The sequence below is a fragment of the Lucilia cuprina genome, chromosome 3 (assembly GCF_022045245.1).
Source record: "Lucilia cuprina isolate Lc7/37 chromosome 3, ASM2204524v1, whole genome shotgun sequence".
In the NCBI taxonomy this organism is placed as follows: Eukaryota; Metazoa; Arthropoda; class Insecta; order Diptera; family Calliphoridae; genus Lucilia; species Lucilia cuprina.
Window position 1 is genome coordinate 47,299,034 of NC_060951.1, and position 18,388 is coordinate 47,317,421.

General features: G+C 27.1%; 1 protein-coding gene across 4 annotated transcripts in view; it reads left to right on the plus strand.

Annotated features, from left to right (window-relative positions):
* The window catches only part of LOC111686921 (TWiK family of potassium channels protein 7), a 59,215-nt gene that overhangs the window by 12,320 nt on the left and 28,507 nt on the right, over positions 1-18,388 (plus strand). The window contains exons 1-2 of one of the 4 annotated variants that reach the window (XM_046947415.1): positions 12,369-12,417; positions 14,752-15,265. The exons of 2 other annotated variants lie outside the window; for them this stretch is intronic. In XM_046947415.1, the coding sequence (XP_046803371.1) occupies positions 15,059-15,265 (207 nt within the window). In that variant the 5' untranslated portion in view covers positions 12,369-12,417; positions 14,752-15,058. Of the gene's footprint in view, positions 1-12,368; positions 12,418-14,496; positions 15,266-18,388 lie in introns of those variants that run through there. One more of the 4 variants, XM_023449312.2, reaches the window with a different exon arrangement.

Genomic DNA, 18,388 nt, shown 5'->3' on the forward strand with positions numbered 1-18,388 from the left:
GACTAGACTATAGACTAGACCATATACCGGCGGATAGAGAGGCAGATAAAAAAATCACCACTACACACACACTATTGGCATTTTTTCATTGAAATTGCACTGAAAAAATTATTTGTTTTTTTTTAATTTTGAAGATTAAATAGCATTACTGTAAAATGCGAATATTTATAAACAATGTGTAATCAATGTACTTAAGAATGATAATTTCTTCACATAGAAACAACATTTCTAATTAAAATGTACAAAAAAAGTATGAAACAAGATTAACTTATTTACTTTCATTGTTATGCATTCTAGAAAATTATTTAGAGTGTACGTTGTTTTTGTAAATTATGCTCTTTATTTTGCAAATTGTTTTTGTTTTTTCAAGTTGTGTTTGCAATTTCTTAAACAAAGCGACATCAACCTGCTTTGTTGAATGCTGTCAAGCAACTAAATAAAATATTTGTATTTTTGATGCTCTTGTTTAGAGGTTCGTATGCGATCGTGTTGTGTACATGTAATTTGCCGAAAATCTTCGTTGTCAGAACAATACTAGCGCCGACGTCTGGACTAGACTATAGACTAGACTATAGACTAGACTATAGACTAGACTATAGACTAGACTATAGACTAGACTATAGACTAGACTATAGACTAGACTATAGACTAGACTATAGACTAGACTATAGACTAGACTATAGACTAGACTATAGACTAGTCTATAGACTAGACTATAGACTAGACTATAGACTAGACTATAGATTAGACTATAGACTAGACTATAGACTAGACTATAGACTACACTTTATACTAGACTATAGACTAGACTATAGACTATACTATAGAGTAGACTATAGAGTGATTATGTTAACTACACACAACTGTCCTTGCTATTATTGTGTTCCATCTGGGTGGTAGTTCTATTCCATATTGTAGTCATTAAGATATATTCGTTTCTTGATATGTACTTTAATACACACGTACTTAAAAACTTATTAAGTTTTTGATTTAAATAACAGAATATAAACCCAAAAAATGAAAAATAAACAAGCAAATCTAGATGAAATAGAAATAAAATATAAACATTATAATGATGCAAAATATATCTTCATCACTCAACACTAAAGTGAGTTTAGTCAAGAGGGAAACATTTATCAAGTTTTTATTATTACCTCCATCCCCCCAAAAAAACACTTAAACAAAAAGTGGGTTATACTAGGTCTGGTAAATGCATAATTAGCAATTAACGCTCTTGGGTAATCGTTCTCCAATTAAAAATAAAAAAACGAAAAGATTAATTATTAAGTAATTTTGAATATTAAACAAAATGCTCAATAAAGTTTTAATATTGATGGATGTTGTTTGTGTTAAGAGGTAAAAACAAACAAACAAACAATTATTGTATTATTTATATTTTTTGTTAATAATTTGACCTAATTGTTACAAAGAGTTATTGACGTTTTGCAAGTTCTTTATACGAGGTTGTCTTTTGTCTGATCAATCTTATGTCAAATTCAAGGAAAACAATAAAAGTGTTTTTTCTTGTGTGTTAAATTAAATATAAATATTTTGCAGATTTTCTCGAAAGAATAAAAAAAGAACAAAGTAATATTGTTGAACATGATTTATAAGAAAAATTTACATGTAAATTGTATGATTTGAATGGACTACCAATGTGATGATGCTATCAATACGAGTATTATGTAAATATTTATAGTCACATGAAGTCAATGAACTTATTCAAACGATTTTATTGTTTATTCTGATGACACACACAATTTTGAAAAGTTCTTATTACAAAATATGAAAACTAGATAATAGATTGGACTACTGACTATACTATGGACTAGATAATAGACTAAACAAAAGACTAGACTTAGACTGGACTATAGACTAAAATATAGACTAGGCTATGGACTAAGCTATAGATTGGACTATAGACTTAACTGTAGACTTTGACCATAATCTAGACTTAGACTGGACTATAGACTATAATATAGACTAGGCTATAGACTTGACTATAGACTTGACAATAGACTTGACTATAGACTTGACTATAGACTTGACTATAGACTTGACTATAGACTTGACTATAGACTTGACTATAGACTTGACTATATACTGGATTACAGACTTGATTATAGACTTGACTATAGACTAGACAAAAGGCTAGACTATAGATTGGACTATAGTCTATACTATAGACTTAACTATAGACTTGACTATAGACTAGACAATACACTATATTATAGACTGGACTACATACTAGACTATAGACTAGAGTATAGATTAGACTATATACTAGACTATAGATTAGACTATAAACTGGACTATAGACTAGGCTATAGACTAGACTTAACGGTAGACTAGAATAAAGACTAGGCTATATACTAGAATATAGACTAGACTATAGATTGGACTATAGACTAGACTATAGACTAGACTATAGATTTAACTATAGACTTGACTCAAGACTAGACAATAGTCTAGACTTAGACTGGACTATAAACTAGGCTATAGACTAGGCTATAGACTAGAATATACACTAGGCTATAGACTAGACAATAGAACAGACTATAAACTGGACTATTGACTAGACAATAGGCTAGAATTTAGACTACACTATAAACTTGACTATACACTAGACTATACACTAGACTATACACTAGACAATAGACTAGACAACAGACTAGACAATAGACTAAACTATAGACTACGCTATAAACTTGACTATAGACTAGACTATAGACATGACTATAGACAATATTATATACTAGACTATAGATTAGACTAAATACTACACTATAAACATTTCTATAGATTAGACTATTGACTATTACATAGTCGAAAATACACACTTCAGTTTACAAATATTTTTAATACACAAAATATCTTCATCGATAATATTCTAATTAGCCTCGTCCAGATTGACTTTTAATAAAACAATTTCTACATTTTCAACACTTTATTAATGTTTACTTTTTCTAACAATTAATAAAATTTGCAAAACTGGGGAACCATACATAGAAAACACATAGATAAAAAGAAAATTACCTGACTTTTCCTATGATATATTACATAAATACACATATCCGAAAGATACACAAACCATGTCACACTTTGCTTTATTACAAAAACCTACAGACGCACACACCCCCCACACCACTCAATAAAAACGACCTTTTAAACACTTTCAAAGGCCACTTATCTTCTTAAAGAATAACATAAAAGACCAAATTCGACAAAGGGAAAAATGCTATAAAATATATTTTATAGATACGACGAATGAGTTTGAAAACATATAAAGAACAACAAATATACACAAACATTTATCGTAGAGCCGTGATACTGTATGTATGTTTTTATGTCTCTAGATATTCTGGGATATGTGATGGCCACAACTAAATAATACCATATACTTCATTCATTCTAAATATTTAAGCAAGAAAAATTATTTAGAGCTTTGTGTAAAAGAAAATCTTTGAAGCAAATCAAATATTTAGCTACAAATATTTTATCAACATACAAATAAAACGAATATTTTGAGTAGGGGTGTTAAGATTTATGGTCACCATAATAAAGTCTTTTTGGAATACTTCTTGTATGGTTATAAAGACAGGACAAAGACTGACAAACAGACAGAAACACGCACGCACATATATTTATAATACTTTCACTACTTTGGAATGACATCTTAAAAATTGGAGTGTGTCACTCACTTGTAGAAAGTTTTTCTTTTATATAGTTTGTGTTTTTTTTTGTTTGCTTTAGTTTGATTGTTGTTGAAGGAAAATAGTTTATGGGGGAACCTAACAATAAACCAAAACAAATATAGGGCATAAAAATCTATTAAAACTATAATTTAAGGAAAGAAAATATATCGTTGTCAGAAAACAATGGTCTGCAGACCTTGAAAATTTTGAAAGGTTGATAGGTTAGTTAAGAAAGTGTTGAGTGCTAAAGAAACATGGTTGAGTACTAACAAATTATCAACAATTCTTTTAGCCGAAGTTAATTATTATTAAACTAGTCTCTAGAATATTCTATAGTTTAATCTATAGACTAGTCTGTAGTCTAGTCTATATTCTAGTCTATAGTCTAGTCTGTAGTCTGTAATATTTGCACTATGGGTTACAATTCTTTTCATTTTACTCGAAAAATATGTTTTTAATATGAAATAAAAGTGATCACAGATTTGGCTAGTTTTTGCTTTATATCTTATAGTTTTCGAGAAAAGCGTACTTTTTCACTCAAAAAAAACAATTGTAAATTTAATATGAAAATTTATGAAAACTTAAATTTTAAACAAAAAATATATTGTGAAGTCTCCATAATTTATACTAAGGGATAAATCAAATATTTTAATGGTTATTTTAATAAAAAAATGTATTAATTTTTTTGGAATTTCTTGATCAATTTTAAATTGGGGGCTTAAAATATCAAACTAAATTAAATAATTGATTAAATAATTTAATTTAATCCCTAATTCCTCACGTAAAGATGGGCCCTTATAGTTTTCGAGAAAAACGGAGTTTATGTTTTCACTCAAAATATAGAGTTTTTGTTTTTCGCTCAAAATACGGTCAAAACAATCAATAACTTTATAAAGCATTTATAAACCTTCTCTTTTATATATAATTATAGATTATTAAAAATTTCATAAAACTTATAGAACTTAAGAAAATATTTTTCCATTACCTCTTGATTATCGAAAAAAACGCATTTTAAATCTTAAGATTTTTAAAAAAAATAATAAAATTTTAATATCTTAACACACATTTAATAACCAATAATTTTTTTCTTTTCATATAATACATAAAATGTACAGCAAACATATGTTTAATTTTAAATACAAAAATAAACAAAATAAAATATGTATGTAATTTTTTTTTGAAAAGAAATGCTTAAGAGTCAGTCAGCCAGTTAGCAGCAGACAGACTGTCTATATGACGCTCTGATTTAGTAGAGTTTGAAAATGTTGTATTTTATAATGATCACTTATCATAATTTTTATGGCCCATTAATGCGTTAAATTAAACAATTTATTTTAAGTGTTTTGATGATGGGCCTATAAAAACAACAACATACAACAACACAAAAAGCAAACAAAGAAATTATTGGAATTTTTGTTGTATTTTAATTAATTGTAGTTTATTATTTTATTTGTTATTTAGTTTATATATTGGTGTAAGGTTACGTTGAAGGGTCAAGGAGTAACATCTCTCAAATGTTTATACAGCATCAAAATAATTTGTACACATTTTGAAGAAAAAGAAAACCGTCAATATATAGTCATAGTCAAGTCGAGTATAAAGTCTATTCCATAGTCTAGTCTATAGTTCAGTAAAATGTCTATAGTCTAGTCTATAGTCTAGTCTATAGTCTATAGTCTAGTCTATAGTCTAGTCTATAGTCTAGTCTATAGTCTAGTCTATAGTCTAGTCTATAGTCTAGTCTATAGTCTAGTCTATAGTCTAGTCTATAGTCTAGTCTATAGTCTAGTCTATAGTCTAGTCTATAGTCTAGTCTATAGTCTAGTCTATAGTCTAGTCTATAGTCTAGTCTATAGTCTAGTCTATAGTCTAGTCTATAGTCTAGTCTATAGTCTAGTCTATAGTCTAGTCTATAGTCTAGTCTATAGTCTAGTCTATAGTCTAGTCTATAGTCTAGTCTATAGTCTAGTCTATAGTCTAGTCTATAGTCTAGTCTATAGTCTAGTCTATAGTCTAGTCTATAGTCTAGTCTATAGTCTAGTCTATAGTCTAGTCTATAGTCTAGTCTATAGTCTAGTCTATAGTCTAGTCTATAGTCTAGTCTATAGTCTAGTCTATAGTCTAGTCTATAGTCTAGTCTATAGTCTAGTCTATAGTCTAGTCTATAGTCTAGTCTATAGTCTAGTCTATAGTCTAGTCTATAGTCTAGTCTATAGTCTAGTCTATAGTCTAGTCTATAGTCTAGTCTATAGTCTAGTCTATAGTCTAGTCTATAGTCTAGTCTATAGTCTAGTCTATAGTCTAGTCTATAGTCTAGTCTATAGTCTAGTCTATAGTCTAGTCTATAGTCTAGTCTATAGTCTAGTCTATAGTCTAGTCTATAGCCTAGTCTATAGTCTAGTCTATAGTCTAGTCTATAGTCTAGTCTATAGTCTAGTCTATAGTCTAGTCTATAGTCTAGTCTATAGTCTAGTCTATACTCTAGTCTATAGTCTAGTCTATAGTCTAGTCTATAGTCTAGTCTATACTCTAGTCTATACTCTAGTCTATAGTCTAGTCTATAGTCTAGTCTATAGTCTAGTCTATAGTCTAGTCTATAGTCTTGTCTAGACTATATGGAATCTAAAGTCTAGTGTATAGTCTTCACGTATATGTACATCCAAGTCCATAGTCTAGCATGTTCTTTGTATTGATGATTACTTAATATAACAAAACAAATATCACACTCAAAATAATTGAAAGTTTATTACTCTTTGATAACATAAAATACTTAAATTGACGCCACACTCCTGTAGATTCAATCAACTATGTTTAGAAACAAATAAAGTTTTTAATAAATTGACCAAACATACTATTCCAAATCATGTGAAACTTGTTAAATCAAATACCACTACATTTACAGCATTATCAGATGAAAATCTACTAAACTATAGCAGGTGAAAAGACAATAATTTTCTAGCTGCATTTGAAATAAAAAAGAACACAATATTGAAATATATAGATTGAAAATGTGTTCAATCAGGCGAAAGTGTGAAATTGAAATAGAAACGTGATAGAAATATAATAAAGGATTACGACAAACATAATAATTTACTTAGAAGATAAAGAGGTAGAATGAAAAACGATGTTAACAAATATAAAAAAAATAAATTAAATGTTAGAATTTAGCAGAGTGTGACCAAATCGGCAAACGTGTAAATATTTGTAAGACAAAAGCCAAAGGTACAATTTGATATTTTTATTTAGTTCAAATAAAATATTGGAAAATAAATTCTCTTAAGAAATTTTAAAAAATTTCTATTTTTTAAGTTAATAACATTTCTGAGTTTTTTTTGCCATCTTCAATGAATGATGAATCCCTAAAGAATTTGTGGTTTAAAAAATACATATGTGTTATTTTATCTATAAAAAGTATTATTTTGTTTTCTTTACCAACCACATGCTGTCTAGCAAATTAAAATAAAACAAAAGTTGCCGACATCAAAATATTTTGCAGTATATTATTAACAAATTCTTATGTTAAAATAAACGAAATTTTTAATATTTAAAAATTTAACAATTGGTTTGTTGTTAATAAACACTAAATTAAAGTAAAAAAAAATTATAAAAATTTTTTATACACAAAGACCCCGTATTGCGTCGTAATTGTGAATCTATAATAGTTTATATCAATGTTTGATTAGTTTCCATTTAATATAGTCTAGTGTTCTTAGTAAAAAAAATCAAAATCCTAAAAAACACAAATTTTAATTGCTTAAATTAAGAACTAAAAGTGTCAACTCAAATAAACATAAATCTTTTATTTATATAGTTTTCAACTTAATATGAAAAGCGTGTCTAATATTTAACACATAAATTTCTTAATTACCAGCAGTTTAAAAATTTATTCTGAATGAAACATAATTTCCTAAAAAAGTCACAAAATTTTAGTTCCTTGAAATTCTTTAATTTTATAGTTTTTTTCTTCAACTTTTCAAATATTTTCGTACACGCAACAAAACCATGTGTCAAATTTGACTTGAAATGTTTGCTAAGGCGAGCAAGCGAATGGCCCAACCCACATTTGTATAACCACAAAATTATAAAATCAAATTGTAAAACAAAAATAAAAGCCAAACGGAATAAAAATATTCAATAAATGACACCTTAAACGTTTCACGAACACATGCCAAACAAAAAACATATAAAATGAAAAGCTTCTTAACTGATTGGCCTATAAATATACTTCTAATTCGAAACACAACTAAGAGTTTATAAAATAAATATTTTGCCAAAAAACTCTAAATTAAACAAAAACAACAACTTTACCCAGATATACATAGACAAAATTTTGTACAACAAAAATCAAAATTTTTAAATAAAGCTAAATAATGAAAAATTATACACAAAACTGAAAAACGGATATATTGTAGTAAAACGGAAATGGGTAAGGCTCCATGTATACACTTACTAATACTCATTCCTATTTTTTACTTATATAAACATGACTTGTACAAGTTTTAGCTTTTGTTACTTAAAATAGAAGAAAAATGTAAAATAGAATTCGAATAAATATTAAATAACAAACGAAAATTAAACTTCTTTTTATATTACAAACACATACATATACACATTTGAAATGGTTAGTTCTAAAGGTTTTTGTTAAAGTCCACACAGTCTGTGTGATATCCTCACTGACTGGTTAACTTAATTATACAATTTTTTTTAAATAAATGTGTAACAAATAGCACGCAATATTTGTTTTACTAAATTGTGAAAAAGTAAAGCACCAAAAACTGGTACATCCTACATTCATCAACCGGAAGGAAATCAGTAATAATAAAAGTTGTAAGTGTACTTACTGGTGAAAAAGCATAGCTTGTGTTTGCATTGAAATAAATTTGTAAACTGTTTTTATTGAAAAGAGTAAATTTATTATTAACTAGCTATACCCAGTGTGCTTCGCTACCCTCATCGTAATGGAATAAAATAAATATCATTATTGTAAATGTATATATATCTGCAATATCAAAAATTCTCCTTTTAGAGAACTCTTTAAGTTTAATTTTATGATTCTAGTCTCAATATTACAGAAAATTAGAAAAAACAGTTGAAGAACGTAAAAGTACCAGACAGTGCCTTTTTATATATTTTCATTAAATCAGGATGACGCATGTTTAATTTTCAACCAGAAACCAAAAAAATCGCATAAAGATTTTTATACAATCAGGAAGCTACATGTCCAATTTAATGTTTTTAGGTTCAATATTATAGAAAATTCGAAAAGTATTAGTAAAAGAACAAAAAAGTACCAGAGTATGCTTTTTTCAATTTTCGTTCAATTGGGATACTGCGTGTTTAATTTTATGTTTATATATTCAATATTTTAAAAAGCTCTAAAAGTACCAGTACCATTTTATTTATTTTCATGTTCCTAAGTTCAATATTATAGCAAATTGAAAAAGTACCAGAAAATATTCCAGTTTAAATTTTCATTCACTCAAGTCCCTAATTGCTTTTATAGATTCTAATAAACTCCGGGCTCCACATGCTTAATTTCATGTTTCTAGGATCAATATTATAAAAAACACAAAAAGTACCTTTTGAAGAACGAAAAAGTACCAAAAAGTGCCCTTTTGTAGGTTCTCACTTAATCCAGGCTCTAAACGCTTAATTTCATGTTTCTAGGTTTAATATTATAGAAAATTCAAAAAGTACATTTTGAAGAACGAAAATTTTTCAAAAAGTCCCCTTTTATATGTTCTCACTTAATCCAGGCTCTATATACTTAATTTCATGTATCTAGGTTCAATATTATAAAAAATTCAAAAAGTACCTTTTGATGAACGAAAAGTCCCCTTTTATAGATTCTCATTTACTCCGGGCTCTACATGCTTAATTTCATGTTTCTAGGTTAAATTTTATAGAAAACTCAAAAAGTACCTTTTGTAGAACGAAACAGTACTAAAAAGTCTCCTTTTATAGATTCTCATTTACTCCGGGCTCAAAACAAAAATCTAAAAAATTACCTTTTGAAGAACGAAAATGTACCAAAAGTCCCCTTTTATAGGTTCTCACTTAATCCATCCTCTACATACTTAATTTCATGTTTCTAGGTTCAATATTATAGGAAATTCAAAAAGTACCTTTTGAAGAACGAAAAAGTACCAAAAAGTCCCCTTTTATAGATTCTCATTTACTCCGGGCTCTACATGCTTAATTTCATGTTTCTTGGTTCAATATTATAGAAAATTCAAAAAGTACCAGTCAAAGTACGAAAAAGTACCAAAAAGTCCCCTTTTATAGATTCTCACTTACTCCGGTCTCTACATGCTTAATTTCATGCTTCTAGGTTTAATTTTAAAGAAAACTCAAGAAAATACCTGTGTAGAACGAAAAAGTACCGTTTCGATTTCAATATCAAAGAAAACTCAAAAACTACCAGATGGAGAATGAAAAAGTACCAAAAATATCACTTGGTACCGGGTTTCCAAATAACACCTCATTATCATATATAGAGTTTTTTTTAAATCTAAAAATTTTATCTAAATTGGATCATTGTGTTTGAATAAAATCAAATTTCCAGTTTTTACCCCTTTTGGTACTTTTTTTCTACCCATTAACGAAATAAAAATTCTATTCCATAATGATGTAACATCGTAGTGGGAGCCCGTTATTACGTATTTATATGTATAAGTTAATAAACCAAAATCAATGTTTTATGAAAAAAGTACCAAAAATAAGTACAATTTTCACCCCATAAACATCCGAATAACCAAAAAGTACTAAATTTATATTTTTATTTTTTCGTCAAGTTATGAACTAGTCAAAAATAATATTTGAATGTTCACTGGTTTAAAAGATACATGGGGTGCAAAAAAAGTACCAAAATAAGTTTTTACCCGTTTATTCCCTAAAGGGGCCGAAATTGAAAAAAGTACCAGACACCTGTCCGCTTATTTTTTAAATGAACGACGATAAGCTTTAAACTATTTTTGTATCATTTCTAGTTTAGAGATATGAGGTTACCGATTTTACCCGTTTTTACCCTTTTTACCCCCTAAACATTCGAATTTCCAAAAATCCCGCCTTAGTGGATCTATTTCGTGGGAGACCAACCCCCTGTCCAAATTTCAGCTCTTTAGCTTTAACCGTTTAGGCTGTGCGATGATGAATCAGTCAGTCAGTCAGTAACGTTAGAATTTTATATATATATAGATTATACAACTAGTTTATAAAATAAACGATAACAAAAAGTCCACATTCTATAGTCTAGTCTATAGTCTAGTCTATAGTCTAGTCTATAGTCTAGTCTATAGTCTAGTCTATAGTCTAGTCTATAGTCTAGACTATAGTCTAGTATATAGTCTAGTATATAGTCTAGACTATAGTCTAGTCTATAGTCTAGTCTATAGTCTAGTCTATAGTCTAGTCTATAGTCTAGTCTATAGTCTAGTCTATAGTCTAGTCTATAGTCTAGTCTATAGTCTAGTCTATAGTCTAGTCTATAGTCTAGTCTATAGTCTAGTCTATAGTCTAGTCTATAGTCTAGTCTATAGTCTAGTCTATAGTCTAGTCTATAGTCTAGTCTATAGTCTAGTCTATAGTCTAGTCTATAGTCTAGTCTATAGTCTAGTCTATAGTCTAGTCTATAGTCTAGTCTATAGTCTAGTCTATAGTCTAGTCTATAGTCTAGTCTATAGTCTAGTTTATAGTCTAGTTTATAGTCTAGTCTATAGTCTAGTCTATAGTCTAGTCTATAGTCTAGTCTATAGTCTAGTCTATAGTCTAGTCTATAGTCTAGTCTATAGTCTAGTCTATAGTCTAGTCTATAGTCTAGTCTATAGTGCAGTCTCTCATTAGTTTATTTTCAATAGAAAAATTAGGACAATTTTGAAAAACACTAAGATAATTTTTGATATTTTAGAGACAAATATAATTTTTACATTTAATTGCCAAATATTTTTTAAGTATTGATCATAAATGACAAAACAAATTAAATTTTTACGGACACCCGCAATAAACCGAAAACAATATTTTTTTAATTTGGCTGTCAAAAATTCAAAAATTAGCAATAAAAACTGTCGGAAATTTTCTATTGTGAAAATTGCTTGACAATTTATGAAAAACCGCCAAATGTCTTTATCTGTCATGTCGTTTTATAATGAAAATACAAACCAAAAATAAAAATTTGTACAATTTATTTTCAGTCCTTCATACTATTTCCTACACGTGCTTGCAACCTCAAACAAGTTGTGTTTACATTCTGTTAGATATCCGTTTGACACTCATAGTAAAAAATCAACAATTTGCACACTCACAAATACAAATAACAAAAAAATGGCTCGTCTTTTCTTTACTTTCACACACGACGTCATTCCTGCTTGATTTTCCGTCTGCCTGACCAAGTTTATTTGCGTGTATGTGAGAAATTGTGTTTGCGGAAAATTGTTTACATGAATTTTCGTCTGATTGAATTTGTTGTTTTTTGTAGTTTCTTTTTTTTTTTTGAAAAAAAAAAACAACAAAAATAAGAGCCGCCATAAATTGAAGCCTGTATGTTTGAAAAGAAATTTTAAGTTTTTAGTTGATGTGTTGACAACGTAGCAGACGGTTGGTTGGTGGTTTGATAGTGTTTTTTATTAATAAGAAAAGTGAAAGAAAAAATTAAATATTTGAAACCAAATTAAATAAAACATTAAAGTTTTATTAAAAAATACAAAAAATTTGCAAAAATTAAAAAGTAAATAAAAAAATATTTAATTTTATTAAATATAACTCATACGCCTTGTCAATCCTGATTTGAAATCATGATAATTAAATATCACTCATACGCCTAGCGTAACTCGAAAAACTCTTGTTGAAATTAATAAATGAAAATAGTTTTCCTGTTTTTAATTTACTAAATTGATTGCTTTAAAAACTATTATTTTCTTTTCATGGTGTTGTAAGATAGTGCTAAAAATTTTTTTCTTGCAGTTTTTTAAAGTGTTAAAGTTCATAAAAAAAACATGTTTCTGACATGAAAGAGTGGTAAAATAATGAAAAATGAAAGAAAATAAGCATTTGATGTTTAGTTGCTAAGTTCAAAGTGTTTTCATATTTTTATTGAAAGAATGAAATGTGTAAAATAAAAGTTTTTATTGCAAATTGAAAACCAAAAGAAAAAAAAAAACAAAAGCATATATAATAATGATTACAATTTAAACTGCATATACAATAATGTGGTGGTCAAGTGGTTTATGAAATAATAGTATAATATAAAAAAAGCCAAGTTTATTTAAAGCACTTTAAATTTAAAAATTTGAATTAAAATGTTTTAATGAATTTATTAAGAAATTTAACTTAAAAGTTTTACTTACATTGTAAGAAGTAAGCGATGTTTTAAAAATATTTACAAAATTATCATTATTTCCCAATAAATTTTATCTAAAAATGGGAATAATTTTAAAGTGAAGCAAATGAAAAAAAAAAAAATATTAAAATAAACTTTCCGTTTCGAAAGAGACTTGAATATTTATATAATTATAGTAGAGTATAGAGTACAGTACAGTAGAGTAGAGTAGTATTAGAATTAAAGTTTTAATGTAAAGGTAATTGACAATACAAATTCCTTTTGTTGAAAAGAAAAATTTATCCACTGACCTATAGACCTAAAATTTCGACGATTTTCACATATAAATGTGTGACATACTATAATCTATACAATTAAATAATAGTCTATACAATAGACTATGTTATGTTCCAGACTCTAGACCGGTATATTGTCCAAACTTTGACTATGCTATATATAAGAGTATAAGTAGACCACAGACTGGGTTATAGACAATATGACTATGGTCAAGTCTATAGGCATGACTGTAGTATAAACTATATTCCTGGCCATAGACTAGACCATAGTCATGGCTTTAGAGTAGACTAACTTTAGACTAGACTACAGTCCTGACTTTAAACTAAAATATAGTCTAGACTATTAACTAGAATATACTCATTAATATTGTCTAGACTTAAACACTAACTTTAGACTAGATAGCAGTCCTGACATTAAACTAAACTGTAATCTTGACTGCTGACTAGACTATAGTTCAGACTATTGACTAGAATATACTGAATATAGACAAGACTATAGTCAAAAATATTGACTAAACTATGGTATAGTTTTGACTATAGGCTGAATATTGTAGAGACTTTATTCCAGACAACAGTCATATATATAGAATGAAAATATATTAGATTCTTGTGCAGACTTTATTTCAGACCATAGCCCATACTATCGACTGGACTATATTCCAGTCTGTAACTTCCAGACTATTGATTAGACTACAGTTCGGACTATATACTAGACTTAAGACTATAATCTAAACTATATACTAGACTACTGTCCGGACTATGGATAAGAATTCAGGTCAGATAATAGACTAGACTACAGTCCAGTCTTGACTATGGAATAGATTATAGTCCTGATTATAGATATTCCCATTGACTAGACTATAGTCCAAACTATTTACTAGATCATAGGAAATACAAACTAAACTATAAACCAGGACTGTCCGGACTGTAGACTAGGCAACAGTACTGACTATAGACGAGAATATAGACCGGACAATACTTGACAATACTTGACTATTGACTAGAATATACTCAATATAATAGATAAAACTCAATTAAATAGACTAGTCTGTACTGTACTGTACTATAGTCTTTAGTATACACTATAGACTTCACTATAGTCCAGTCTATAGACTAGGTTTTAGACTGGACTATATTCCTTGGTTTTATTCCAGACTACATTATAGTTTAGATTATAGACTAGATTATTGTCAGAACGATGTTGACAAGATTATAATTTCTACAATAGAAAAAGCTTCAATAAATTTTCAAGAAATTTTTTTACAAAATATTAACAAAGACTTTAATTTAGAAAAAAAATTTGCAAATATATATAAAAATATTTTTTTTTTCAAATTTCTATTTAGACTTATCGACTAATATCTATAAATAAAAAAATTCTGATAATTCAAATTACCAAAGAAAATTCCATTGCTACAAAAATAAAACACACTCTATTTCATTTAAGGAGAAACAAAAGAAAAATAGTGTTAAGATAAATCAACCAAAGTAAAATCCAATGCAAACATATCAATCGAAATGAAACAAACTTTTAATAAAACTTTCAACAAAGAAATCATTTAATTTACGCCATGTGTTCCTGTTAAAAATCAATTAGAAAATAGCAAAAAAATTGCAAGTGTTTTCCATAATGAAACACACTTTTTAATGAATTAAATGCAATAAATTACAAGAAAAAAAATAGAAAAAATTTAATTAATTACAAACTAAAAAAAAATTTTTGCATCAAAGAGAAATAAAGTGTTTTGAAAAAAATGGTTGAATTCGATATACAAGATGATGTGAATACAGAACTTTTACAAAAACTTAAACATTTAGATGTGCGTGTGGAAAATGGTGACGGGTCAATGGGCCAGAGTCTGAGTAAAACATCATGGTGGAAATCTTTAAAATGGAAAGCAACCTTAAATCATATCGGTTTATTAGTCTCATTGTCAATTTATTGTGGTGTAGGTGGTTTGGTAAGTGATTTTTATCATTTTTTCGTTCATCTGCTTAAAATATTTTCTTAGTTTTTTTTCATTATTCAAAATTTTATTAAATTTTTTTCTTGTCTAAACTATAAATTGCTTTGGTTTTTAAATTTATGACTTTTGTTGAGAGACTGGAAATTTATATAAATTTTGTTTCCATTGTTTTGTCTGCTTGTTTTATTTTTAAAATGAAATTTTTAAAAATAATTTTTAAGTTTTAAGGAATTTTTTTCTTTTTTAGTTTATGACCCATATAAATAAGATTTTTTTGGATTTTGCAGCAGCTGTTAATGCTGCTGTTACCAAAATAATTAAAAATCTTTTGTGCTGAAAATAGTTTTTTTTTGTTAAAACCGTATATAAATTTTTAATTTTATAGTTATTTTGTAGTAAATACTGGAAATGCGTGTTCATATCATTCAACACAAAACTGTTATAAATAAAAAAATAATAAAAAAGAACTGAAACAATTTTGTAACAATGAATATTCATCATCAGGCTAAAGATGCAATAATGTTGAAACGCACTTACAGTTAGTGGGAAAAGTATGCATACAAGTGTACCGACACCTTGCTTTTGAATTCATTTGAATTTAATATTTTTTTTTTTAATTTTAACTTGTTTTACATAGTTTTTATTATATAAAATTTGTGTACGATTACTTTTTCTAACAACTGTATGAATTTAGAGCGTAATTTCTGTCTATTTTCCATGGATTCTAGCTAAAAATTTTGTGGTCATAAAATTTTATGAAGAATAAATGATTGATTTTATGTGCTGTAAACACTAACATTAAACTATTTTTGAGTAGATTTCCTAAAACACTAAATTAAGACCAAATCAGTTAATATATATAGGCCCACACACATAATATTTTATTAATATGTTCTGGTCTAAAATCTTTCAAGAATTTGACATTTGTAAATAGAAGCAACAGGTGTTTTCAACAATAAGAAACAAAAAATTTCAAAAAATTCATTCTGTAGAAACTTCTATTTTTTGCAAAATAATACAAAATATTAATAAGTTCCCCTTTTTTAAAAATTGTCTTATGGGGAGAATTTAATTCCGAAGAAAAATTGTTATAATTTTTCATTAATTTTATCTACAAGTAAAATAATGTCAAGTTTAAAAATTTTTTCTCAATTTACTAAAACTTTCCTTAAAGGGAAATTTTTAATTGCAAAAGATTTCCATCATATTAAGTTTAAAATTAAATAAGTAAGCATCGTAATGCTATTTGTTAAATTTCCTCCTTTTAAAAAAATTTCCTTTTAGAGAAATTTTAATTTAAAGCTTATCTCATATAGAATAACATAAAACAGCAAAATAAAGGAAAATTTAAAAAATTTTCGCTTATTCCAAATTTTGTTTTTATTTTTTTACTGTTTACAGTTAAAATATTAACAATGTAATATTTATATAAAATTTTTTAAATATTCTTAAATTAAAAATGAAAAAAAAAATCCCTTGAAAGAAAATTTTTATTTTTGAAACAATTTCCTGAATTTCAAAATATTTTCTTTCAGGGAAATTTTTATTTTTGAAAAAAAATATTAAAAATTTTTAGTTCATTTCATATATAATTACGAAAAACCAAAATTTTATTAATTTCCTCTAATGCTAAAAATGTCCTTTTAGGGAAATTTTTTTTTTTATTTTTAGAAAAATCTTAGCATAAAAAGGGATTTTCTTGAATTTCTTACACAATATTAGTGATACAACAAAAAAATTAAATGCATCTACTTCGACTCTTAAAAAGAGCAGGTTGTTGCTAGGTACTTTTTCAAAATTTGTACCTTAAAAGGGTGAAAATGTGTAACAAAGGCGATTTTGGTATCACTTTGAGGCTTTTATAACTTTTTTACTAATAAACAAAATAAAATTTGGGTAAATATTTTGGACACATTTTTCAAAATTATGGGACACCTGATTCGACTTTTTTTCAAATTCAGTCCATTTTGGGTGTAAAAGGAAGAAAACTCTATTTTTGGTACTTTTTTTATGCACATTAAGAAAACTTTTTCAATTTATTGACAGCTCTGATTGATTGAATAATTAATCTATTAGAGGAAAATATTTGGTACATTTTGCACAACAAATAGTACTTTTTGTATTTTCTTTAATATTGAACATAGCAACAAAAAATTTAGCATGACTGATGAGAATCCATAACTGGATACTTTTTTGTTCTTCAAATGGTTCTTATTAATTGGAACACTTTTTTGTTCTTCAAATTGTTTTGGTAAAAAAAAAAATAGTTGAATTTCATCCAGATTTTGGCTCATACAAAATTTGTTTATGTGAAATTTTAATACTCTCATTTCTAAGGCGGTAATAACTACCCGTTGAAGTAATTTTCAGAAGGGAACCTTATATGGGGAATAGGATTAATTATGGACCGATCCTTATAAAATTCCGTTAAAAAATTTAAGTCACATAAGACTTATTAATGAAGAATTACATCCTTATACGGGTATTTTTAAAATAGTTATGGCTATTTAAAGAGTTTTCCGGGGGTCCACTTGCATGCGGTTATGCGAAAATTTTGACTGATATTGCCTATTTTCGATATCAAAGAATCAATAGAATATTTATGCAGAACTATACAAAATCGACTATTAGGAAAAAATAAATGAATTAGAAATTAACCGAAAATTTGTTTCGGCCGATTTTTATCATTTTAGAAATATTTTCGAATTTTTGAGTATTTTTTTTAACACTAAAACTAAATTTTAAATTTAATCTCTTGGGGCTAAAAAATTTTGCAAAGCCTTAATATTATTAAATATATTTTATATTGACATTTTTGAACTGTTTTTTTTTTTAACAAATTTACAATTCTATTATTAAACTGTTTGTTTGTGTGTGAGAAAACGGAAATTTGTTCAACATTTACGTGCATTAAATAGCTTAATAGGATTGTAACAAAAAAAAATATATTATTTAAAAGGCAGTAACCCGCAGCACATGCCAAACATTTCGTGAAAGAAAAAAACAATTGTATTAAGGAAAATTGGCGAAATGGCCATGGCCAATATACATTAATATTTAATATTTTATAAAATAAGTAAAAAAAGTCAATTTAGAAGATGAAATTTATAATTAAAC